Source organism: Dermochelys coriacea, chromosome 11 (genome assembly GCF_009764565.3).
Source record: "Dermochelys coriacea isolate rDerCor1 chromosome 11, rDerCor1.pri.v4, whole genome shotgun sequence".
In the NCBI taxonomy this organism is placed as follows: domain Eukaryota; kingdom Metazoa; phylum Chordata; order Testudines; family Dermochelyidae; genus Dermochelys; species Dermochelys coriacea.
Window position 1 is genome coordinate 52850745 of NC_050078.2, and position 26918 is coordinate 52877662.

The 26918-nt window shown below is 40.9% G+C and overlaps 1 protein-coding gene and 1 long non-coding RNA gene across 14 annotated transcripts in view; one reads left to right on the top strand and one right to left on the bottom strand.

Annotated features, from left to right (window-relative positions):
• Window positions 1–1041: 1041 nt before the first annotated feature.
• Window positions 1042–20829, bottom strand: SLC40A1 (solute carrier family 40 member 1). 2 transcript variants are annotated; one of them, XM_038421322.2, is made up of 8 exons: window positions 20290–20829; window positions 18523–18590; window positions 12523–12682; window positions 11512–11627; window positions 10949–11075; window positions 7585–7830; window positions 4801–5460; window positions 1042–3518 (listed from the first exon to the last, which is right to left on the bottom strand). In XM_038421322.2, the coding sequence occupies exons 1-8, from the start codon at window positions 20330–20332 to the stop codon at window positions 3199–3201; spliced, it is 1740 nt and encodes a 579-aa protein (XP_038277250.1). In that variant the 5' UTR covers window positions 20333–20829; the 3' UTR covers window positions 1042–3198. The 2 variants fall into 2 exon arrangements, with proteins under 2 accessions (XP_038277250.1, XP_043361399.1); XM_043505464.1 differs by lacking the exons at window positions 11512–11627; window positions 20290–20829.
• Window positions 20830–20922: 93 nt separating this feature from the next.
• LOC119863854 overlaps window positions 20923–26918 on the top strand; it is a 53486-nt gene continuing 47490 nt past the window's right edge. For 4 of the 12 annotated variants that reach the window (XR_006278045.1, XR_006278050.1, XR_006278051.1 and 1 more), the window contains exon 1: window positions 20924–21320. This is a non-coding gene — a long non-coding RNA (uncharacterized LOC119863854). Of the gene's footprint in view, window positions 21321–26918 lie in introns of all 12 variants that reach the window. The other 8 variants (XR_006278046.1, XR_006278053.1, XR_006278047.1 and 5 more) reach the window with 6 other exon arrangements.

The window sequence follows — 26918 nt, forward strand, 5'->3', positions numbered from 1 at the left end:
AAAGGCCTTGCATAAAACATTCATGCTCTGTATTAAATTTGTGTAGTTTTCAGAATAAGTGTTCCAAAGCAACACCACACACTAAATAAAATATCTGAAGTCTGGAGATGTTTTCTGTCTCCATGCAGGGATGAATTTTTTGGCCCCACTGAGGTAGAGAGTTTTGCCATTGACTTCAATGGGACCATGATGTCACTCCACCACACATACCGTGGTACCTTTTGTTACCTGTTTTACCCCATTTGTTTGTACTTCCTGATAGTATCTATCAAGCTTTAAATTGAGGAACAGGCCAAAGTATTCTGATTATAAAACTTAGTCTAAAATGTGGCAGACTCTGATCCATCAAATACACCCACCTATATACAAAATAAAACCAAATAGAACTAAAGCTGCTCATCCAGATTTATTCACAAGCTTTATTAATGAGAAACTACTATATCCTACATAAAAGTGTAACATAGAAATAGTAATATTGGTTTTATTATGCACATTAAGAGGTTCCCCCCTCCCACCTAATTTGGACGTTTTAATTAAAAGAAAAGAAAGATGATAACAGGCTTCTTCCTAAAGTGCTTACTCAGCAAAACTCCCATAAAGTAAGACTACTTCAGAGCCTACGGTGCTTCAAAGCACAAATGGCACACATACACATGTACTTAAACAGTACATGTGTTTCCTGATATGTTTAGGCTAGGTCCAAAGCATTCTAGTCTTATGAAATAAATGGGAGTAAGAAGGGTTATTCTTTAGGATTATCTCTTGGCACCCAGTTGCACCCATTGCTTGTATACTCTAAACTCTCATTCAAATCAGTGGGCATTTAGTGTGTGCGAAATATGAAATATCAGGCTCCCTAATGATACAAAGTAAAGTTAAGTTCTTAACAAAATGTATGGAGTAGCATTTTATGCCACAAGTAGTCCCATTGACTTTAGTGAGCCCACTAGTAGAGCGAGTAATCTTTATTCACATTCAGTATTAGAATGTGGCCTCAACTGAGATTACACATAATCAGAAATAAAGTGACACATTTAGCAATTCAGAGATCTAAGTTTTATTGTTTAGTTCACTGCCCCAAGTGGACATTAGTCTTTAGTATAACTCCATGGTCTTCAATGTCTAACATTATAGGTATCCATTCTATAAAACATGATTGGACAGTTCACACAAACAAAACCTGATTTACGGTCTTTCCTGACTTAAAGTTCTGTTGATGGCAAAACTCAAAATTTCCTTCAGGAGTTATGCCCCAGGACTGAGCCACTAATTTTGTTTAAAAAATTTGTTTATACACATGACATTATTACAGTGCAAAACCAGAGATTCTTCGTTGGAAAGCAGAAACAATTATAAATCTAACGAAAGAGTCCCTGAGTGCCATTTGGTAAACAAGCAATGATTAAGGTTGATCCTTTAGAGGAAAAAAAGGGATTGTTACAAGCACTTACTGAATTTTGAGGGCTACTACTTCATTTAAAGTTTAGATTTGATATGGGATCCTTATGCGTTCACTTCAGATTTTTTCCCCACAAATGTTGGTCAGAAACAAATACTAAATTTTTTTACATTCTATTTAAAATAGAAATACAATACAAGTTATCACAGTTGAGGAAAGTGACCCAGATTCAGCCATGGTGTAAATACCAATAGTTTCAATGGAGCTGTGCCTGCTGGCACCAAGGTTGAAGTTGGCTAACACAAGGCTGTTTGAAAGATAGTACAAAAAAGTCAAAGTGAAAAAAAATGATATTTTTGCAAACATTTTACAAAGACTTCCTAACATTGTTTAAAAAGTTCTACCATAGGAAACTCAATACTAAAGCAACATTACTGCAGTTTCCATAAAAGTGCATAAATGGTTAATGTAAAAAAGCTCTGTCCATACCTGCACATTGAAAAATGACCTTCTCCTTTAAAAAAAAAAAAAAAAAAGTCACTGTCCACAAAATTGCTTTAAAAGGGTCATACGGTCACAGGCTTGTTTTTGTTTTACAGATGTTTAAAAATACATGTTTCTAGTCATTTAAAAAGTGTACGCTGTTTTACAAGAGAATTTAAAAAGATGTATCAATGTTTATAAAATATTTTAAGTTTTCCTTTACATTTAGTTTATCCTGGATTAGTAATAATTTTCTAATACACCAGGCTGATGTTGGGGTTTCTTAAAGCAATGGCATTAGATTAAAATGAAACTGAAGCTGCTCATATTCTGATAATTTTCAGAAAGGTGACCAGAAGATTTAGCCCTTAGCCTATCTTTGTATATCCAAACTCATGACCCTTTGAACTATCTGCTCTGTCAAACCTTCTTTAGCACATTTGGTGTGCTTTAAACAGAAAAGCTTTGCTTTACAATGCTACATTACATGTATAGCTTCGGCTTACTTGGTTATACTGTACTTAATTTTATGAAGTGCTACATACATGTAATACAATATTTTGTACTTATTTATTCATGAACTAGAATAGTATAAGCTAAAACTGCAAAGGTGTTTCTCTGAAGTTCATCAAAAACAGACAAAGGCAAAGATATTTTAGGCAAATGTCAGATTTTAGACAAACATCAGAACTTAAAAAATACATAGTACACACAACTTGTTTAACATTTCACATGTTAACAGCATAACGTTTCAGACATTTTAGAAAAAGAATCCAGTTCTCTTAACTGGAGCAGCATACAGGCAGAAACCACAACATTTATGTAAAGGGGAAAAACCCAACAAAATAAAAACATAAGACAAGTTTTACTCAAGCTAACAAACATGAACTATATTACTCAATGGGCAAATAACTGCTCTGAATTCAAGTGAAGACTACATATGTACATCAGCTAAAGAGTATGTATTTATGCCAGTGAGGCCATAGTCTTCATCATGGTTAAAAGGGAAGAAATTCAAAATTAAAATGATAAAATATTGTTGCATTCCTATAATACATATTTTGGTGATTCAGCTTAAACCCTAAACTTAGAGTAATTTCCTTTTAACCCAAACTTGAAACATGGATGAATTTGGCCAAGTTTCTTAGCTGGTTTGGAGGGCTCCCTTGAAGTGAGTGTGTTACTTGAAGTGAGTATGAAGTGACTGTGTTAGACTGTAGAGAAACACCTCACTTTACCCTTGATGGCTACTTTGAAGCATCTAACTGCATACTTGTCTTATAATTAAACAGGGGGCGGCAATAGTTTGAGACCCCCTAAACAGTGGATGTATTACAAGGTGGTGAATCATTAGAGACAGTTTTGGATTTAAGACCACAGCAAGCAAAGAGCTGATTCCCCAAGGTTTTTTGGGCAAATCGGAAGTACATTATGTGGCCCATTGCAACAAAGGACACAGAAATAAGCACCAGTAAGCCGAAAGCTTCAGGGTTGGGGGCCAGGATGACCATGATGAAATGCAGCAGATCAAGAAGGTAATTCATGGAGTTCTGGACACCGTTTATAATGCCTCTTTCAGACTCCATCACGTTTTCTTGGAGCAACTGTGTGACAGTCAAATCAAAGGACCAGAGGCCTATTGGGAAAAACCAAAGAGGAAAAACCTTAATTATCTAGATGGAAAGGTTAGATTTCCAAAGGAGTCTCATTCTACAGTTATTTCTTTACCAACCCAATCTTCATTATGATGAGCATTGATTTGAAGTCAAACATCTGGGTCAAGCTGTGCTCTCATCTGACTTGAACAGATTTCCCACCAGTGTAACTAAGGGCAGAATTTGGCCCTTTGCTGCTATTTCTTATGGAGAGAGAACTGGTGCAACACTGAACCAAGTATGCCTTTCAAACAATGCTTTGGACAACAATCCTTTCCTTATTAATGAGAGAATGGAAATACTCTAGGATTGTGAAAAAAAAAATCTGGATTATCTGACACTCATACTAAAACTAAGTAAGGTAAATATTGTAATAAACATTAAATTCCTTTAACTAGTTTAAATTCTCCATGTGCAAAAGAGAAAGCGTACATATACAGTAAAATTAACTTTTTTCCAAAGTAAAATTAAAGAAATTTAGAGCACATCATGTAGACTATAACCAAAGTCTACTTATTGTTTAAAGAATTTTTCATTCCAGTTGTCATCTCCATTTAAGGTTTGTGACTGTAATAAATAATAGTTCTGTCCTGTGGAGAGATTAATGTGTTGGGGGGGTGGGGGAGTGCATGTTTTCAACTGTAAACACTGCAGGAAAGTTTGATTTCAAGGAGAAACTCACTGTAGTAGTTCCTATGCCCGATTAATCTATTTAATTAGGATTTAAAATTTTCTTTGCAAGTAACCCTAAATGCATGCAAGCCAAGTGCTTCCTCCTCCCAAAACAAAATTATAGAGAAGTCATAAGAGTAAGAGCAGTACTACAAAATGATAGTTGTACATTGTTTCATTCACGCAATTAAATTGTTATGCTCTTTGATTCTGTTGAGGAGTTAATACTAGGCTATCTAGCAAATCCTCAAAGCTTTAATTAAATGTCAAATATATACCAATTTTAATTAAACATCTGCAAATACTTAACTCCATCTCACGAGAGAGAATATACTACGCATGTTTACACACAGTACTGAGTAAAGAAGGCATTGTGCAATATTATACACAAGAAACTAGGGCTACAGTAACTACATAGGCCAGACTACTGCAAGATCAAATACCACAAGTTTTAGACTTGTTAGGAGTAAGAGTAATGCAGTCAATTATGGGTTCTTTATTAAAATACGAGTTTAACAAAAAGGATCTACAACTCTAATAGAATTAAAAATAATCACAGATTAGAGATTTTAATAGACAGACATTACTTACCAACTCTAGCAGCAATAACTCCTGCAAACAGAAGACTAACAGAGATTAAAGGCACAGAGTCATAACTCATCTCTAGGTCACTGTTAACAGAGCTAGACCTGTTTAACCAGTTGTGCATTCCAGTTGTAAAGGATATTTCAGACGTATCAGCTGGAAGTGCAGTAGGCAATGGTTGTCCTTCCAATAACCTGGTACGGATATCAGCAAATGGGGAAACAGTCAAATCCAAAGGACTTCCAGGCATGAACACAGAAATCACACATAAGACCAAGCAGGTTAACTGGGCTATTCCAGAGATGAAGCCTGTGCGAACTAGGCCACATTTGCGACGGAGCCAGGTAAAGGCTACTGTTCCCATGATTCCTGTTATGGCTGAGGCCCCCATCAGAAGGCTTAGCACAGAACCACTCAAACCCTGAGTGTATGCATAACCTGTAGTAATGCAATCAAAGCCCAGAACTGTCATATAGAGGAATGCAAGACCCAGGCCTGCAAGAAACACAGGTTGGTTGTAGTATGCAACCCATCCATCACGAAGTGTGTTGAAAGGTTCAGCAATCCGGGCACTACAGCCGATTTCCTTCTCCTGCTGGGGCTCAAAGACTATTACATCTTTCTCACCAATTAACTGGACTCCTTCAGTGGGCTTCAATTCGCTATCTGTAAAACAGAAACATAACTATTAAGTGCTTTCCTGCAAAAGAACTATGGAGTATAACTCATTATACTGTATGTATTTAATAAAGGTGCTTTCTTTCTAGGGAGGTTTGTCATTTTAAATATATTCTGGTTAATTAGGTTACAAAAACAGCTTTGTTAAAAATAATTATATTTCACATTCTACCCGTGCCCTTAAATCCAGAAAGGAATAGGGGAACCAAAAATAAAACTAATTTTCATTGATTTAAAAAGCAGCTTGTTGTGTTACATTGGTGAAGATAGAGTTCTTCTCACATTAGGTTTCTTGTGAGATGTGAACACTAAGCAAATTTTGCACAAGCCATTGCTTAATGACAACGCTAGACACTTATATAGAACTTTTAGTATTCAAAGCACTGTATAAACATTAATTAAAAATGTTCTCAACGCCCCATGGGGTAGGTAAGCAAATAGTCCCCATGTTATTGGTGGGTAAACCAACACAGAGAAATAAAGTGACTTGCTGAAGGCCACTTAGGGAGTCTGTGAGAGAGCTGGGATTCTAATACAGTCATTCTTGATTTCCAATCCTAGACACCCCCCAACACACACACCATGCCAGGTTCTAATTTTTTTGCAAACCTAAAGCCAGGAGAGAGTTGGCAAAGATTGAAAAGGCCTTTCAGCTAGAGTGGAAGCCATAGCTGAAATTTAGTGTGTGTTCTGGAGTTTATTTGAACATGAAGCTTTGCACAAATCCCAGCAAACTGGAAGGCCTGTGGGAGGCATATTTACAGCCCTAACAAGTCTAGTTTTAAACAAAGTCAAAATAATAGTGGTAATGAGGCAGGTTTTCTAAACATTGCCAGTTACTTATTTTGTCTTTAGTCTTAAGGAGCTTGAAGAAGCCCCATTCAGACCTCCAAGGAGCTGTACTCACCTTTTAACCTCTTCACATCAACCCATGTTATCACCTCTCCTATGCCAAGAGATTGGTGACAATGCCTCTTTCTGGAGCACATCATCACTAGTATTAACCCTAGGGTTAACTGCAGGGCACTCTCCCCCATAGAGGCTAAATGTGTTCTCAGGAGTCCATGCGCTGCTGGTTGGGGAGAAAAGCACTCAGGGAACGTTACTAACTAGGATCTCCTAAACTGTAATGCATGGTACTAACAGTAGACTGCTAAAATGGCCTCATCCTTCACCATCTTTTTACTCTAACAGACTATTATAAATCATCCTAGAATTTACAAAGAGTGTATTTCATCTTACAATGGCCCCTGCCATACATCCCCCAGGAACTACTCTGGTCCCTCCTTAAGAACCCTAATCAAACCCTAAGTATTCAAAAGGGCAGTCCTCTTTTAGTGGTACCTCATGTTTAGAGTATCTTTTTCCAGCTACCGCAACAAATTCCATATCCTTGGTGGGGATGTTTCAAAGCTGTGTTTCCTAGGTGCATTGAGTGGTATTTCCCTGCTAGACATCTCCCTTTTTCAAAGGGAAAAATATTCTTTAGACTTCATATTCCAACATGTGCCACATTTTGGCTACATTCTATAAGTAGGACTGGCTAGTTTCTGGAAGGATTCTAACTTGTGAGCTTAAGAGACCAATGTTCCTCAGATGTTCTTGTTAACTGCTGGAAATAGCCTACCTTGCTTGTCACCATAAAAGGTTTTCCTCCTTCCCCCCCCCCCCGCTGCTGGTGATGGCTCATCTTAAGTGATCACTCTCCTTACAGCAAATTCAATTTCCACCAAATGCATCCGATGAAGTGAGCTGTAGCTCACGAAAGCTTATGCTCAAATAAATGTGCTAGTCTCTAAGGTGCCACAAGTACTCCTTTTCAATTCAAGGAGAGAGAGTACCAAAAATGTCCATTCTTTGGCTGCTGTTTATGGGTTATTTCAGACATCTGCAACCTCAAATACTGTTACTCAAAACTAAGTTCATTGGTAACACCACCCAACACTAAAACAAGTTGCTCTAACAGTAAAAAGTAAAATTCTGAAAAGTAAAGTATTGTTAAGCAAAAAAACCAAAATGGTCTATAGGAGAATAAAATGGAAAGTGAATAGTTTCCAGTTTTGGTATGATTGATGTAGTGTATATAATCAATTTTTAAGATATCACTGATACCTTTCTGTACATTCAGTTGTTTCAGCTCTGACTCCTCAATTTTTGAAGTAGCTTTGAGAGCCAGAGCAGGGGTTTTCTGGTAGACTTTCCAGAGCAGCAGATATTCCAGACACATAGACAACAGGTTCCAGCCAGAAATGAAGCCACAGCCAATCACTGGTGAGCCAAAGGTCATTATTTGGCCAACTGCCACTGGGGCCAAGATATTGGTCAGCTGATCAATTATTCGTATTGTAGCATTCATAGCTATAATATACAATTTGATAAGGAAAATATTAATGAAAACTTGCAGAAGATTTATTCATTATCTTCTATTATATTACATATACATGAGCCAAATCCCAGTCCCTAAAAAAAAAACAAAAAACAATAGCAAAACTTCTCTTGACTTCACTGGGACCAGGATTTAGCCCTTACGTAGAATACTTCTGTGTCTGATGAAAATTAGTTTAATTGTATTGAGCTAATCAAACTCAGCTCCCATTGTGGTCACAGAGTTTTGTCTGAGTGAGATGTTCATGACTGAGCATACTGGGATTAAAGTAAGAGGGATGAAAAATTATCGAAGGTCTTCAGAATAATACTCAAATGATTCCCCTTTCATCAAAGATCACTATGCACTCCTGGCCCAATTCTGAAGCAACTCTCTTGAAATTAGTGTGAGCACCAAATACAGAATGGATCATGCCCTATGAAAAAAATATTTCTGTAATGGATGACAGACATTTCTTAAACTATCTGTAAAATACTGAAATATTTATTTATTGGCTTCCTCAGTTCACCTCTAATTACAAATGACCATATGATGGGATGTTAGATGGGGTGGGATCTGAGTTACTACAGAGAATTCTTTCCTGGGTATCTGGCTGGTGAATCTTGCCCACATGGTCAGAGTTCAGCTGATTGCCATATTTGGGGTTGGGAAGGAATTTTCCTCCAGGGCAGATTGGAAGAGGCCCTCAGGACTTTTCGCCTTCCTCTGCAGCATGGGGCATGGGTCACTTGCTGGAGGATTCTCTGCCCCTTGAAGTCTTTAAACCATGATTTGAGGACTTTAGTAGCTCAGACGTAGGTGAGAGGTTTATTGCAGAAGCGGGTGGGTGAGATTCTGTGGCCTGCATTGTGCAGGAAGTCAGACTAGATGATCATAATGGTCCCTTTTGACCTTAATATCTATGATAACAGACCTCTGATATGACTAAATTGCCTTACTGGGGCATACAGTGGTCATCAATCATTCTGCAATTTCAGAGAGCAAAGTTCTCTCTCTCCCTTCTGTTCCACTCACACACATTTAGGTGCGGTCCCCTTGGGTTCTGACATTAATATATAGCTCATAGTTCCAGTCTAATAATGGGAAGAGTCCTCCCTCTTCCTTCCCCAACCCCATAAACTTTTGCCTTACTTTTCCCACCAAGTTGCTGTGCATATAGCAGTGACTAATCTTTATTTGCAATGAACTGGTGCCATTAGGAATAACTTTATAACTAAAAGCTCTGGAAGAGGCTTCCATCTTTAACTAAAAAGGGAGGTAGTAGAATCCCCATAACTGGAGGCTTTTAAGAACAGGTTGGACAAACTTGTCAGGGATGGTCTCGATTGAACTTGGTCCTGCCTCAGTGAAGGGAGCTAGACTTGATGACCTCTCGAGGTCCCTTTCAGCCCTACATTTCTGACTGTTCTGTGGCCAACAGAAGTCATTGCATGCTCAGCTCTCCCCCGCTCCCCCCAACAGGCCACACATGTAGGTGCTTAAATACAGATATAGGAGCCTAATTTTAGAGTCCTATTTTAGAAAAATCTTGGCCTAAGCTTTCTGTAAAAAGGGTAAACCAATATACTGGTATTTTCCCGAGTCTGCAGACAGCCTGAAATTGCTTATTCCTTTCAAGGAATTAACTCTGAAATCTAAAGATAAATTAATTTCAGTATTAATAGCCAATTCACTACTGATCAAAGCACACAAGACAGAGTTATGAAGACCTGCATGATCTACTGAGAGAGAACCTTTGAGGTTTAAGGTCAGGCTTGACAAAGCCCTCGCTGGGATGATTTACTTGGGGATTGGTCCTGCTTTGAGCAGAGCGTTGGACTAAATGACCTCTTGAGGTCCCTTCCAACCTTGATATTCTATGATTCTAGGAGGCTGGGAGAATAGCATTACTCCCCCACCATAAGTTAGAAGGGAATCCATATGGGAATCAAGGTAGATGGAGAGAACCATCTGGGATAAGTAAAGAGAGAACACAGTAGCTTTTATCTGCCTGTTCTGCTAAATTACATAGCAGTGTGCCTTCTTTGTGAAAAAGAGCATGAAGAGAAATAGGTTCTTTTGGCCTCTGGTCATGCTGCATATTTCACAATCAAGGTAAATATTTTACAGATATTCTTCACACTATAATCCTCATTTTGTTTTAGATACTGTTATAATAAAAAACCACACCACCACCACATCAGACACAAAAATCTCCTTGGGAGAAGTCTATGAAATGGAACAGGTTTTCAGTGTGAGGTATTTCCCAGGCAATCATACAGAACACAAATGGTCATATGATGCTGCATTAATCTGTCAGAATTGAGGAAGAATAAAAAAAGGCAATATTGTCTCTATTACATTATATGTATTACATGATAGCTCTCCCCCGGGGTGACTTGCACCTCTTGTTTGAAGCAGAGAAGGAATGTGATTTGCTAAATACAAACAAGATAGATTAATGAGAACCATTAACATTAAGGCTCTGCAAGGGAACTTCCATCAACAACTGGTGTGCGTTTGAAGAAAATTAAAACACTACTGCTCTGCAGAAGTTAATTGCTAAGAAACTACTGCAAGGTCAAAATAGGGGACTAAGAGGGAGTTTGTAATTTGATAAAAATTAAAAAAAAAAACAGTCAGAAAAGGTTACAAGTTGTGCACTTTACCTACTAAGAGGGTTAATCTCTCTAATGTTCTCTGAATATGGGATTCCCTTGATGGTAATAAGTGTTGATAAATCTTAATCATATCCTGTTAGCATTTACTATTGAGTATTAAACACAGGTGATTTGATGAAATTCTATATTTTATTTGCAGAAATAAAACTGATCTCCCTTGACAGTGTTAGAGTTGGATTAAAACAAGAACTGGATAGTTTTATGGCTAGGTAACTATGCTGTGATCAGAGTTTTACAACACAGTCATTTCTAATCTCTGTAAATATAGTGAGGAATATGGTAGGAGGAAAGCTGCCCTTTTAAACTGTTGTTCTATGTTCCAGGAGCTGAGAGAGAAGAATGTGCTGACTTCAGGGTAAAACTGCAGTCTGTTAAAAATCAAGCCCGCATGTTATCCACACTTTTAGATAGTGGAAATAATGTATTTCACCTGCCAATTTGCTTCTGTCTTCACCTGCAACCACAACAATCCAGTCTCTCTGAATTGTGATTGTTGTGGCAGTGCTGGCCAAATTTGCAATATTTGCTATTGTGATAACCAGGATATAGCACATGGTCTGGAGGAAAGGAAAGGAAAGAAGAAGTGTTAAACATGAGTAAAATGATGGACCAAGTTAACGACTAAAAATACACAGACTTTCTTGGACAACCAAAATTATAGTTCTGTATTTTAAACCATTTCATACAAATGTTACTTTTCAGACAGTACAATGATAATATGAACATTTAAAAACAATTATTTTATTTATTAACAAAGAGGTATGTTCCCCTGTGCCCTTTTGCAACAAAGCTAAAAACAGTAAATAGGATTTAATGGCCTGATCCTGCATCATTGAAGCCAATGGCAAAGCCTCCATTGATGTCCAGGAAGAGTGAGTGCAGGAAGAGACTCACTGGGGCAGATCCTCAGTTGTAGGAGCTTAATTGATGTCAAATTAACAAGTTACTTTCCCTTACTGTGACATGTAAGAAGTCTTAAATTTGAGTACTTACAAGAAGCCATCCAGAGTATAAGGTCAAAAGTTGGGTCTTAAACAAGAAGACAATCATCAGGATGATACCACACAGGATGACAGATGCATTCTGTACAACCAAGGAAGTCTGAGCCACTATTTCAGGTTAAAAAAAAAATTATAGAATCTGTGGATATTCCCCATCTTAATGTTTGGAATTTTTTTAATATTTTTTTTTCTATACAAGCTATACTCTTCAAGTCCTCCCCCCGCCCCATTTTTTCTTTTTTAAAAATTAAGTTTATTTATAAGGTAAACTGTTTTTATAGTGTGAAGAGATCTCATTTTAACTTTGACTCAACCACCATTTTACAGTCCATACACAGAATCAAATTCATTCTTAGTGTAGTTCCACTGACCTAATAGTATAATACAATGAGAAAAATAGGCATTTTCCTCCGTTCACAGTACTTCCAAACACAGTTTTTAAAAAAAGCAAGTGCTATTGTGTAAATGCTTTAAAATTAATTTTCATTTTACAGAACAGGGTTTTCAATTAATGTAACTACATAAGTGGTGACTGAAGAGTACATATTAACATACAAGAGCAACAGATTACAAAGGCAGTTCTAATATACAGTGTGGAATATTTCTAGACAGAAGGAAGTCAGCAAGGAAGTGTTAAATTATGTTGTCAGATTACTGGATTCTAGGAAACTGATTCTGCAATCCTTATTCAGGCAAAATTCACATGGATTTCACCTTCTCTCTCTAGCTCTTAAAAAATTAAGAGTTTTGCATGAATAAGGAATAGATCAGAGCCTAAAATTGGTGTTCTCTTATCTTTGAGATACATACAGAATTTAGTCCATTATTATTCTGAATAGTTTCATATTTATAGATGGTTAGTAAATTAAGCCTGGTTTTCATATTTAACCAGAGGATCTTTCGAGCATGCCATTATGCGGACAGCTGCTTCAGATGGCTTCCTCTTCCAACTCTGATTTGAGTCACCCCATAATAAGTAATAGCCTCCACTAAGGTTGCGAACCTTTAAGCCTCGAGTTCTTGTCCACCCAATCTCCGATAATGGCTCCCAAAAGGAGAACTGATCCTGCCACAACCAGTCCATAGACGGCAGTCAAGAGTAGGCTGTTTCCATAAAGTTCAACCAGAAAGAGAGACACTGCAAAGTGCCACATCCGATCTCCCTTAAATTAGAAAAAAAAGTTGGTATCATCAATATTTGCATTTTGCTAGATGGTAGCCGATTTCCATGTTTTAATAGCTCCACAAAGAATACCTATGTGAACATTGCATTTAAGAACTTAGTTACTCCCTCCCTGTCCATCCCTCCCGCTCCAAACATAAGCCCTATCTGCCATTCTGTGCATGGTGCACCCTTCAATGTCAGTGGGAGGTTAAGTCCAAATCAATAATATTATTGGCCCCAATTAATGTTGGTTATCCCCAATACATCATAGTACCAAAGGCTTTCTATGGTAGTATTAGGAGCCAAAATTCTGTCCTCAGTTACAACCAAGAAGCCAGAGAAAGTCTAATTTTTATGAAGATTCTTCATCACAGATCCCTCCAACAGCTACAAATGTATTTTTTAAGCTTACCATCATCAGTGCTCTTTTAGAAAATGTAACTTTGTCCATGTGAAACTAAAGTTTCAAAGGATGGAACTAAGCAACTCTGTCATCTATTCTAGCTGTAAAAGTTTAAAATGACACTACCAACTTTAATCAGCACTTCTGTCTGAATACATTTCACCTAAAAAATACCTTCTAAGACAGAGGTGGGCAAACTACTGCATGCGGGCTATGTCCGGCCCACGGGACCCTCCTGCCCGGTCCCTGAGCTGCTGGCCCAGGAGGCTGTCCCCTAGCGCCTCTCCTGCTGTTCCCCCTCCCCCACAGCTTCACCTCACCACGCTGCTGGCGCAATGCTCAGGGTGGCGAGCTCCTGGGGCAGCACAGTTGCAGAGCCTGGCCTGACCAGGTGCTCTGAGCTGCGCTGTGTGTGGCTGGCTCCAGCCACCGGTGTTCCAGGCAGCGTGGTAAGGGGGCAGGGAGCGGGGGGTTAGATAGAGGGCAGAGGAGTTCGGGGGGGCGTGGACAGAGGTCAGGGTGGTTGAATGGGGGTATGGGTCCCACAGGGGCTGTCAGGGGACAGGGAAGGGGGGGTTGAATGGAGGCAGGGGTCCTGGGGGGGCAAATCAGGAAGGAAAGGAGGGGTTGGATGGGGTGACAGGGGGCAGTCAGGGGACAGGGGGTGGTGGTGGTGGTGGAGGATAGGGCAGGGGTCGCAGGAGGCAAGAAGCGGGGGGTGGAAGAGAGATCCGGTGCGGGGGCTGGGCCATGCCTGGCTGTTTGGGGTGGCACAGCCTCCCCTAACCGGCCCTCATTACAATTTCCAGAGCCTGATGTGGCCCTCAGGCCAAAAAGTTTGCCTGCCCCTGTTGTAAGACAACTGAAAGAGAGCAGAGAATAAGCTAAATTTCCTAGGTAGTCAGTTTTACCATTTCTGATGTATTGTTTCCACTGTGGAGAGTCAGATTCCTTTGGCATTTGTATGGAGCTTCTACTTAGGAAAAGGTGACTGGAAAACCACAAATTAATAGGGAGACAGAGGGCAGATGTTGAATATGAAACCAGATTTTAATTCAGTTTTTGAAATTGACTAGATTTCAAATTAAGCATCCTTAAGTTTCCAACAGAAGAGTGGTATTTAGAAATAATTTATCCTTCCTGTATTGTAGTACCACCAAGGTGATGCAAAACTTATGATAGCAATTGCAATAGTTTAAAAACCACCAAGTGTTAAAGATATTCAAGGATCTAGTGTAAAGGCAGCCATACTTAATTTTATTTTAAAAAGTTTCCATTATTATGATTTACTAACAATGCTGTGCAACACATGTCCACAGCTGGTCATTGAATATTTTATGTTTCCTTTATTTATTTAGGCCACATAATTTAGGTCATTAGCCCAATTTACTTTAGAAATATATTGCAACAAATGCATTGCAGAAGTTGTAGTGTACTATGGCAGACAGTTTGGTTAAGGAGAGTCACTAATGTTAATCTATTATAGAATATATATTCTTCAGTTATCTGCCTCTTGAAAGGCTCAGTAATCATTTTCTGTGTGGTACAAAGGACTTTGAAATGTAGAGTGGTCCAAGTTTGTTTAAAACATTTTTTTTTTGTTGCAAGACCAGAAACTGAGTAATCTGTAACAAGTTGAACAAGACGACAATAAAGGAAAAGGCCTTCAAAGTGTCACTCTGTTTGGGACCAAATTCATTGTTGCTGAAAGTCCAGCGGAGTCGCAGCGGTATACCCCAGTGATGAATTCGGCTTTTGGGATTCGTTAGAATACACACACTGAGGCTCTTCTGGAGATGGGTTGCTCCAAACGCTTACAAATTTAAAAGCTATCATTTATGCAAGTGCCCGTGATAGCTGTCAGAAGCAGGGCCACACATTTTTGGGGATCAAGACAAAATCTGAAACTGAGGCCCCTGTGGACGGAGGGTTGGAGAGCAAGTCTACCCCACCTTCACATTGTAACGGTAGATGTTGTCCTGGAGACCTGGGCCCACTCACTCCTGGCATTGCCACCTTTTGCACAGAATCACACCACCACTCAAGTTTGGTCTGGCCACCCGCACCCTAATGGAGACACAGCTGGGACAAACATAAGCAATGCTGTGACTATATGCACCAGGTCACAACACCATTCACTCAAATTCCACAGGCTTGGGACCACGCAGACAGGCAGACCCCCAAAAATTGACTTGACTTCTCCATGTGCAAGGACAAAAAATTTCCCTCTGTAACATGCTATGCTTACATTCCTTATTTGGGGAGGGGTGTAAAAGTATACATAATTTAATTTTCATAAATGGAACTTAAGTGTCTTTCTGAATCAAGAGAATTCAGTATGATTCATGCTACTTAATCAACTTTCACTTACAAACATATGTAGGTGGTCACTGAACCCTAAATTCTGGCTAATCTATTTTATTGTTCATTCAAGTTAATTCAGGAGAAAGCACTACGTTCATAATGATGTAGGCCTGATATACTTCTACTCCTGCATTAAAGTTTTAGTTGTTGAAATTGATTAAATAAGAAAGGAGCTTTATGGAACCCCTGCCCGCATACACCTTTTTAAATATTGGAAAATGATGCACCGTGACAGCTATTACTCTCAAGGTAAAATCCTGGCCTCACTGAAGTCAATGGCAAATTCCAATTGATTTAAATGCACTCAAGATTTCTCCCTCAGTATCTGCAGGAAGATCTTGCTACTGGAGACCAAGAACCCAAATACATATTAAGTGTAGCCTTCTCTTGGTTCCCTCTGCCTGTACTACATTGTATGAACATGGACATTACTCTTTAGCTTTTATTAATGCAAAAAATTTAAAAAAGCAGTTTTGTCTTGTTTAGACTGATACTGTCAAAGCTACTGCTACAGAATCAGTTTAGGAGTTCATTAACTGAACAATTTCATCCATTGTATTCACCTACAGTACTTTCATACTACTCCACATCGCCTCAACTTCTCCAAAGCTAGTTGTTTTCAACAGGGGAAGCACACTGTTTGTTTTGGGGTTGTATTTTTGACATCAACTTTAAAAAAAAAAAGTCAGATCATCAATTAATGGCACAGAACAACAATGAATTAAAAAGCAAGCAGCACAAACAGAAAGAAACCCAGTTATGCATTTATAATGGAAACCACTGCAAGTCAGGGAGTGCTGCAGCACACCCCCACACTTTAGTTCCAGGACCTATGCCTTAATGAAAAGGCAGAACTACATAACATGCTTAATCCTGCTATTCTTGAGACCTTTCTAATCATTCATAACATAATATTAAACCGTATTTCTGTATGAATGACAGCTATTATCCTAACCATTCCTCTTAACAGCAGTTTGATGATTTTAGCACTATTATAATACTGTATATAGTTGATAGAATAAGGTTTAAGATCTAGATCCCCAGAGGTATTTAGGCTCTTAACTTCCACCGATTTCAAGGTATCTGTGGAACTGGGCCTAAGGCACCAGCTCAGTAGAGCATGTAGCTTGTCCTTGGCTTCTGCAGTACTTAAGCACACACTTAAGTGCTTTGCTGAACTGGGGCTTAATAGTCTTATTCAGGGCCTCCTTCAGGTCTCTGACCGACTGTAGAGATAAGAGGCAAGTATGTTTAATCCATTACAGTTTCTTCCTGTATTTAAGAGCAGGTGCTTAACATGGAAGTTGATTAGGTTTTCCCAACTCTAGCAAAAGAGATTTATCTATATAAAATTATGTATTTTGAATACAGATCATAGTGATATTTCAGAATGAAAACTATACAAAAGCCATTTCAGAGGTCTGGGTTGACGCGTTTCCATCTTGAGGGGCAGAGAAAAAAAAACAGAAAACCAAAAATAACCTCTCCCCCCCCCCCCCATTGAAGGTCTTATTTTAGGCTCCAAAGAGAAATTATTGAGGGTTAAAGAACTTTCTAGACAAGTGCAGGACAGAGCCTTAAAAGTTAGACTAAACCTCTGTTGCTGAAATAGGAGTTTTCCTGATTAAGGACAGCGGATTCAGACCCTCAATTGGGTTTTTGAAGTCAATAAAGGTGTATAGTGTTTAATATTTCTAAAAACTGACGTTTTTGTTAAATAAACATCTTTTTCACTCAACTGTTTGCAGTAGTCCAGATTATTATCCTAAATTCTGATTCAGACACCCTTATTCATGTTGAATGATACCTTACCTTAATCTGCAAGTAGTGCCATTGATGGATTTCAGTGGGACCATTCACATAAGGTGCCACTCAATGTTAGTAGAAATAGCAGAATCAGGCTTAATGTGCTGCTAGTTAAGATGTGCATTTTGTTGACTGAACATACTACTTCTCATAGCAGCAGCAGCACCAATGAAGTCATTGGACTAAAATAATTCATTGCTATATTCCACCTGCTTAAACCAAAAGTTTGCTTTCTCTCCAGGCCTTCTTTGGAGGAACACAATTGCGATCCTTTATATTAATGAAAGTGAGGCATACAACCTTATAGTCCTAGAACAGTGTGTTCAGTGCTGTACAAAGTACATACCAAGCCAGTCCCTGCCTCAGAGATTTTACAAATTAGAACACAGACAAGAATGAGTTAATTTTTTTTTAAAGTATCTATGTTCTTGTTTTTCCTCAGTGCTGGAAAATCCAGATCAAGGACCAAAGAATTCAGGCCATCCAACTGTACTTCTCTTTAAAAAAAAAAAAAGAAGAGCTTTTACTCATCTTAATTAATACTTGTCATTCACTTGAAAGATACTGGATTAAGATATTAAACAATGTAGCATTTCTCAGGCTAGATTTTGCCACTTCATAGATTTTAATGAACTGGGAGATCATTTCATCCAAATCAATTTCTAGATCTACTTTGTTCACTTTGAAGCACTGTAAATTGTTAATGAAGGTTGGTTTAGATACAGGTGAAAGTGTTTCAGTAAATAGGCACTTTGTTACCAGTAAGGATGTTACTGTTTCAGAAAAACAGAGGTTTGTTAATAAATACTGATGACAAGAAAATCCACTGTCCAACATTCAGAAATTTACATTGCTGGACAGGTATACAAACCCTTCAAATTATAAAAATCAAGGATTGATGGGCTCAATTTTATTGTTATCCTCCACCCACTTTGAGTAGTATTTACTGTTTAACAAGCCTTACTGGTTTCAATGACGTTCCTCAAGGAGTAAGGTATTACTCAATGTGCGTGAGGGTAGTGAATCAAGCCCTTACACAATTGTGAGCACTGCACTTTTATTTATTAGAATATTAGCAAATATACTGTACCATATTGTGTGAAGATTATGAAGACTTAGTGAGAGCTCACCACAGCACTTTTGCCATTAAGTCTTTGACAAAGACCACCTTCTCTACATGAATTATAGTATACAGTGCAGACCAGTCAAAAGCAGATTAAGGAGGTTCCACTGTGTGATGTATCTAAATATTTTTTTCCACTTACCCAAGTGGACAGTGAATGTCCAAGATAAAGAAGAAACTTTGCGGATGTAAAATAACTGACACAGGATCCTAAAAATAAAATGAGAGATAAATGCAAAAGAGGATTCAGATGCATTTTGCCTATTTGGCATCTTCCTTGGTTGCTACTAAGTTTTATTCATTTTAAAGTCAGCAATCTCTACACTGCAAAAATCTTTTATTGCAAAAATAAGCTAAGATGTTTGCTATACATGTTTTAATTCCACACACTGGAATAGCCACAGCACAGCAACTGTGCAAGAGAAAAAGCCATTATACTAAAATGAAGAAACACTGAATATATTTCAACAAGTCTTACTAGCTAAATACACACAAAGTTTGGAGCATACGTACATTGTGCCACCTGATTGCACTCCATCCAACATGCAAAACCAGTGTTTCTCAAAGACCAGTCTGCGGACCAGCACCAATCCCTGAGATCTCTCTGACAGAGTTTAGGAAAAAGAACAGGAGTACTTGTGGCACCTTAGAGACTAACAAATTTACTGAGCATAAGCTTGTGTTGGCTACAGCCCACTTCATTGGATGCATGAAGTGGAAAATACAGTAGGATGATTTTATATACATATAGAGAACATGAAACAATGGGTGTTACCATACATTGCAAATAGTTCGAGTTTCAGTTTCATCAGGGGAAATTTGAGTCCCAAGACCGAGGTCTTCAGCTCCAATCTGGATCACCCTGATACTAGACATTGGATTGTAATCTATGGAACTAATTCTGGAAGAACTATTTGAAACGTATGGTAACACCCATTGTTTCATGTTCTCTGTGTATATAAAATCGTCCTACTGTATTTTCCACTCCATGCATCCGATGAAGTGGGCTGTAGCCCACGAAAGCTTATGCTCAAGTAAATTCGTTAGTCTCTAAGGTGCCACAAGTACTCCTGTTCTTTTTGCGGATGCAGACTAACACGGCTGCTACTCTGAAACCTAATAATGCAAGGCACAGCGTTTAGGAAGGCAGCAAGCCGGTCCCCGGTAGCAAAAAGGTTGAGAAACACTGCACTACACCACCTATTTGTGCACCCTTTCTACACTGCACTCGATACACAGCACACATACATGTTAGGCTGTAGTTCAACCTCAAGTCACTAGACTGGATGTAAGAATTACAGAATGTAATTCTATGGCCTGTGTTACAGAATCACAGAAAAGTAGGGCAGGAGCTCACACTACATCATGGGTTCTCAAACCTCATTGCACCGCAACCCCCTTTAGGCAATAAAAATTACTATGCAACCGCAGGAGGGAGGGACTGAAACCTGAGCCTGCCCAAGCCCCCAGTGGGTAGGGGGGCCAAAGCCAAAGGGCTTCAGTCTCAGGCAGGGGGCCTGTAACCTGATTCCCAATGCCCAGGTCTGAAGCCACTGGGCTCTGGTCACAGGCCCCAACAAGTCTAAGCCAGCCCTGGCAACCCCATTCAAGAGGGGTCCTGACTCACTTTGGGGTCCCAACCCACAGTTTGAGAACCGCTGCACTACATGATCAATAGGAACCTTTCCGGCCTTAAAATCTCTGTATTACCCACTGCAGCTGAACCACACAATGCCATGCCCCCTTCCCCTGTAACCCCCACACGTGAGCGGCATGGGGTGACGTGCCTACAAGTGCCACCCCCGTACCCACTCGCACTCCTTCCCAAGCAGCGCACCCCACAAAACGTGCTGCGTCCCTTCTCCAGCAGCCCCACCGCACAGCCTGTTCCTCCCCGCACGATACTGACCCCAGCAGCCTCCGCCGCCTGTCTGCTCCACTGCCCGAGCCATGTCAGCTTGCGCCCCGACTCCCGCTCGCTCTTCTGCGCTGCCAGTCCCGTACCCCAACCGCGGGCACAGCGGGGGAGGCGTACGGGGCGAGGAGGGGGCACGGTTTCTCTGAATGTCTGTCTTCCCCAACTTAGCTATCACTGTAGCTGAAGTTGGGAAGCGATAGCCTTATGCGCAGCGGCTGGAGGGGCTGCGCTCCACCGACGAACGGGACCCGCCAGAGCGCCCAGCTCCCGCGGCCGCGGCTACGACTGCCTAGGCGCTCGCCGCCCTTTATAGCCTGGCTGGGCCGAAGGCGGGGGATGAGGTCCCAGGAGCGGCCTATCAGCGTCCGGCTGATCTGCATAGCTCCACCCGGCAGGTGTAGTACAGCTCACGGCTCCCTCTAGGAACGCGCGACATGTGGTGTACGGAGCATGCGCACACGAACCGAGCATGCGCAGGAACAGCTGCTGAAGCCACTGCCCTTCACCCTGCCCGTATGAGCGGAAGATTCTGCTGCCGGCTTTTTTTAGAGGGGTTAAACCGGCGGAGGGGGAGGGGCGAAAAAAAGCCTCACCAAGCCTCGCCCTGCTTGCGGAGGGATAAAGGAGCGGCGCGGCGCGGCCGGGAGTTGAGCCGGCTGAGGGGGGCGCGCAGGATGGAAGAGGAGGGGCTGGAGGGAGGGGCAGGCCGACCGACCGACCAGGTGTAGGGAGCGGGTGGCGCGCCCCGTAGGCTCCTGGATCGGTGTCCCCGCCCGAGGGGCAAAACTTCGCGTCTTAAAACGTTGTAACCCTGCTTCGCCGCTGCAGAGTAAGTCAAACCCCGTCCTGAGCCTGAAGCGTGTGAATGAAGTCGGTGACACCGGTGTCTCACAGCAGGTCAGGCTGAACTTCCCTGTCCCTCGCCTGGACTCCTGAAGGGTGTAAGCAGGCAGTACTTTAACAACCTGTTTCATGTATTGATTGCTGGATTCCCCCCGCTTGAAAACCTACTGGCGTTTGAGGTTAGGAAGCCTTCGCTGTAACTCACATTTATTAAGGGGGACTCTAATATTACGGAATAAGGGAAAGGAAGAGAAAAAGGGAAAAGTTCTGCTAGCACACTGGTGGGTGTGTTTCAGAGCAGCAGCCGTGTTAGTCTGTATTCGCAAAAAGAAAAGGGAGGACTTGTGGCACCTTAGAGACCAACAAATTTATTAGAGCATAAGCTTTCGTGAGCTACAGTGAGCTGTAGCTCACGAAAGCTTATGCTCTAATAAATTTGTTGGTCTCTAAGGTGCCACAAGGACTCCTTTTCTTTTTGGCGTGTGTGTATATCTGTATCTGTCTATCTATATGACATCTTATGATCCACTAGGACAAGAAGAAAATAGAAACATATTAAGTCAAATCTCATGAGTCCAGTATTGCCAACCCCAAACAATCATGAGATTGGTTTACAAAAATCATTGATTAAAACAAATAAATGTGGGGTTCTTCCTATTTTCCTTTGGGGTTTTAAGCCTTTAGGGTTCTCAAGCTTTTCTGAACCTTGAGGTCTAGAAATTTACTTTAAAAATCAAGCTGAGATTCTCACCTAATCAAATGACTCAAGAAATTGAGTCTTCAGAGAAAACACCATGTGTAAGACCCATGCTAAAATCACAAGGGTTGGCAGTAGTGTGAGTCCTAGCTTTCAAAGTGCATATATAGTCAAAGCTCCTTTGGAGTATGAAGCAAGGGACCACAAAAAATTGGTTGCTTAACAAAGTTGCCATAGTTGTCTAATGACTACTCAGAACGTTCACAGGGCAGTGGTTTTCAAACTTTTTTTTTTTTGGGGACCCAGTTGAAGAAAGTTGTTGTTGCCCGTGACCCAACGGAGCTGAGGATGAAGGGTTTCGGGTGTGGGAGGGACTCAGAGCTGGGACAGAGGATTGGGGTACAGGGGTGAGGGCTATGGGTGGGGCTGGGAATGAGGGTTTCAGGATGTGGGAGGGGGCTTTTGGCTGTGACGGGATTGGGGTGCAGGAGGGGGTCACAGATCTGGGCTGGGGGTGCAGGCTCTGGGGTAGGGCCAGGGATGAGGGGTTTGGAGTGCAGGAGGGGCTCCAGGTTTGGGGGGGCTCAGGGCTGTGGCAGGAGATTGGGGTGGATGAGGGGGTCAGGGCTCTGGGCTGGGGATGCAGGCTCTGGGGTGGGGCCAGGGATGAGGGGTTTGGAGTGCAGGAGGGGCTCTGGGTTTGGGGGGGCTCAGGGCTGTGGCAGAGGGGTGGGGTGGAGGAGGGGGTCAGGGCTCTGGGCTGGGGGTGCAGGCTCTGGGGTGGGGTCAGAGATGAGGGGTTTGGGGTGCAGGAAGCGGTTCCGGGTTTGCGGGGGCTCAGGGCTGCGGCAGGAAATTGGGGTGCAGATTTACCTCCAGTGGCTCCTGGTCAGTGGCACAGCTGGGGTGCAGAGGCAGGCTTCCAACTTGTCTTGGCACTGCAGCCCGTGCTGCGCCTGAAGCGGCCAACAGCAGGTCCAGCTCCTAGGTGGAGGATGTCCTCATTGTTTCTTCTGCATCTTTACTGCACAAATGACCCCCTCAGCCCAATTTTGTGGTGGTTAGAATATGAAATTTGGATTCCGAAAGACTAGTTTCTGTTCCGGGTTTTGCCACTGATTTTAGGGTCTTTGCCAAGACGCTTATTAACCACTCTGTGCCTCAGTTTCCTCATCTGTAAAATGGGATAACAATATTTTCCTTAGAGGATTGTTGTGAGTCCTAATAAATTAGTTTAAGTGCTTTAAGATCTTTGTATAAAAGGTACTATATAAATTCAAATAATTAACATTAAGGTATCCAATACAGCCAATGAATAATTTTAAACTGGATTGCACTGCTAAGACATCATGAATATTTCTAAGGATGGAGTCTCATTCTGGGACATTAGTTCATTGGAATCTTTACATCACAATATTTACAAGTTTTAATTGGAGCTTGGGAAGAGCTTAATGGCTGGAAGTTGTATGAGAGGAGATCCTTGTTTGACTTGATTTAGACCAGGCTATGCAATCTTGCAGTAATAACTTACACAATTTTGGGGATGCCACAGCAGTAGAGTCAGCTTAAAGGTATATCTTTGAATCTGAGCCTGGGACCCTAAAACCTGCACCTTCATTGAGAAAGAGGGAGATTTTAAAGGCCCTCTTGGATCAAAGGACCCATCTTTTGACTGTGTCTGGGTGCTTAAAGTTAGGCTTCTAAACCTGTATTTAGACTGCTAAATAATAGTAGCTGGGATTTTCAAAGCTATTAAATAGACTTCAATAGAATTTGTGGACACCCTCCATAATGAAGGCAAACAGTGGCTGCAGGAACCCTGGATCATGTGTATGTGTTCACCTGGGGCCCAGAGCCAGTGCAGAGATATGGGGCGTCCTTGCAGATGGCCTTGTCCTCCCACGGATCACCTGGGATATGTATATTTATGGGCAAACTCCACCCTCCAAGATAATAATCCAGATATTTCCTCCCCTTTACTCCATCATGTGTGTTTTCACATAGGAAGGGTTGATCAAGGCCTTTCTTTTTAATTAAACCAAAACTGATACCATCAAGTAGATATTTCTTCACATAAAAAAAAAATCCTTTGGCGTCTCGGCTTAATACCCACATGTAGACTATGCAGGGGAAAAATTAAAATGCTGTCCTTTGTTTTGCAAGCTCTCTTAATTCTACAAAGCTATCTCTTAACAGGCACAGGAATAAACACAAATAAACTGTAGATACATTATAATCTTCCTAGAAAATTTGTTTATTGGATCAACAGTTCTAAAAGCTCTCAGGCTTTATTTAACAAACAGATAAAGTTGTTTGCTTTAGTTGAAGTTGTTTTCAGTTATAGCCTAAGTGAAGAAATACAACTATTGAAGTGGTTTTGGATTTTTAAATTACAGATTAATAACTAAAACGATTTGCAGTTCACACAAGACAGAAAGGACTTCTTTAATGAGACAAACCAGAAAGAGCAGATGATAGGAAAACAGGAAAAATGTGTCATATCCAAACTGTCTCTGACTAACAGTGTGTTGTAACAATAACATTGCAAAGGTGCAACAGCAGAAAGTGTTTTAATTATTAGTATGTGTGTAATTGTGACATACACTGGATTAAAGGGATATTGAAATATATTTCCAGAAAAAATACTGACATAAAAAGTATTTGGAGATAGTATGTGCCTTTAAGCCATTTCCCACATCAGTGGCAGTATCTAGAGGCACTGAGGCTGTAGCAGAGATGCTGCAATCAGAGCCCTATCTATGCTAGGAAATTTTACAAAATAATTCCCACCAGTTCTACCACTGATTCAGAAGAAGTGCTGGTGTCAGCATGAGACTTCATGTAGAATAAGATCCTCTATCCAGATTACGTAAAGATTTTAGTAAGTTTAATTAACATGATGGTAAAAAGCACCAGAGGCTGCTGGAGCCTTTTCTGTATTAGGGCTCTGATTCTAATGTGAGTTTTTCTGTGAAATACATGAGTGTAGACAGAGTTTAGTAGTGCTGTAGTACTAGTAGTACTAGTTTAGTAGACAGAGCAATCAAACTCTTTACTGTGCTGTGGAGGCAGTAGTGCTATAGCTCTGTCCTTGTGAAACTTTTTGGATTTTAGCTATCAGCTCTAAGTCTCCTAGTCCACTGACACCTGGAACACGAGGACCAAGAATATGTCTAGTCCCTGTACAGGGGAACAAGAGGGGTGGAAAAGTTCCTCATGCTCACCAAGCCTCCTGCCCAATGTGCTTATTGAGGGTTAGGCACATTCTTCTTATAAACTGTTGCTCTCTAGAACATAATCTGCACACCTCTCTGTTCTTACCTCTTTTCATGTCTCACATCCCTCCATCTACCTTCTTCATATCCTTCTCCCCATCTTACCAATGAGTTTTATTCCATTCAGCCCTTATCCCTGGAGCCCCATCTCTGACTGAGGTCACTATGTCTCTCTTTTCCTCCTTGAAACACACTTCCGCCAAACACCTTAGGACCCTCCTCAAAGAAGTGTTAACAATAGAGGTAACAGGGGTTGAGTGAAAAACAAAGAAACAAAACTCTGAACAAAAAATCATGGAACTAGCAAGATGCATGATAAGTTCACAGCTGACTCGCTCTCTCTTCCATCAGTTTCCCCCCAAAATTTGCTTGTGTTATCAAGACTCTGACCCTGCAGCTGACGGCATGGGTAGAGCCCTAAACCTGTGCAAATCTCCAGTGAAATCAATGGGGCTCTGTGCAGGTACATACTCACATGGATTCAGTTGCAGAATTAAATTAGAATCCAGCAATAGGATTAGTAGAGGTAACGCTTGTACCATCAGCTGAGTGTATATTCCAGTGGTCAAACTGTGGCTTGTGAGCCATATGTGGTTCTTTTACAGTTAAAGTGTGGCTTGCTGAGCCCCCCACATCCGGCCCCGTTCCCTTGCAGCAGGCGGGGATAGGGGCTTTTGCCCAGCAGGGACAGGGGCTCTCAGGGCTTCATCCCCACCAGGTGTGTCTGCCACAGCTTGGGGCTTCATCAGGAGTGGGACAGAAGAAGCCCCGAACCCCAGCAAGTGCCTCCCCTGGGGCAGAAGCCCCGAGCCCTGGCAGGTGTGCCCAGGCCCTCGAACTTCTGAAGATTGTCATTTGCTGCTCGGAGGGTCAATAAGTTTGGCCACCCATGGTATATTCCCACCTTTTTCTACAATTAGTCAAAACTGTGTGTTCTTACTGGATCTTTTGTTCCTCCTGGATTCTTAGATGGCAGTGATTACCCATAGGACCTTTCATTTATAGTTAGATGGTAGGCTGCAATCATTCCAGTCTAAAACAGACCTTATAATGGGCATATTCAAGTTTGTCACCACCAAGATAGATTTCTGTGATACACTCAATAGGAAGACCATTCAGAAGCTTCAACCAGTGCAAAATACAGTGGTTTGCCTGAATTGAGTAGACCTCTCCAGGCACCTATTAACCCTTTACCCATGTGTCTGCACTGGCTTCCTGTTTGCTTCTGTGTGCAGTTCAAGGTGTTGGTGGGTGAAAAGTGTTTAATACTCAGATTAGCGTGAAATTTGATTCTCTGAGACTGTCTCTAAGACCTATACTCTTTGTGGCTGTTCATATCAGCTAGAAGGCTCTTGCTGTCAGCTCCGGATACCGTACCTTCCAGCTTCTCCAGCAGGCCTTTCTCAGTTAAAAATCTTTGACTTTGGAATTCACTACCTTTGGTAGTCTGCCAGAGCACAGTACTAGCAGTCTTTAGAATATCAGGCAAGTTGCAGTTATCTGGTATAGCTTTGGGTTGATTTTCCTTTCCATTAAAATATGGTTGCTACTATTCTGACTGTTGAAGCAGTGGTTTATATGAATGCTACCACAATGAGTAGCTTTAGTTAATGTGTTTGAAAATGTTGTAAATAAGTGACTAGTTGTGCTGGCAACAGGCTCTAGAAACCATGAAAAGAAATAAATAACAGAAGGGACAGAAGTAGCAGATGGTACAAAAAAATAGGAGGTACAGAATATTCTAGAATGATATAAAGCATATAAGATACTGCTAATTAATTTAAAAATACACATTGTGAATAAAA

Coding starts and splice junctions, on each gene's coding strand:
- SLC40A1 (XM_038421322.2), bottom strand. CDS start 20,332: ATGGCTCGGGCAGTGGAGCAGACAGGCGGCGGAGGCTGCTGGG. Junction 18,591..20,289: donor AGGCGGCGGAGGCTGCTGGG/GTCAGTATCGTG, acceptor TTTTATTTTTAG/GATCCTGTGTCAGTTATTTT. Junction 7,831..10,948: donor AGACAGAAGCAAATTGGCAG/GTGAAATACATT, acceptor TGTATATTATAG/CTATGAATGCTACAATACGA.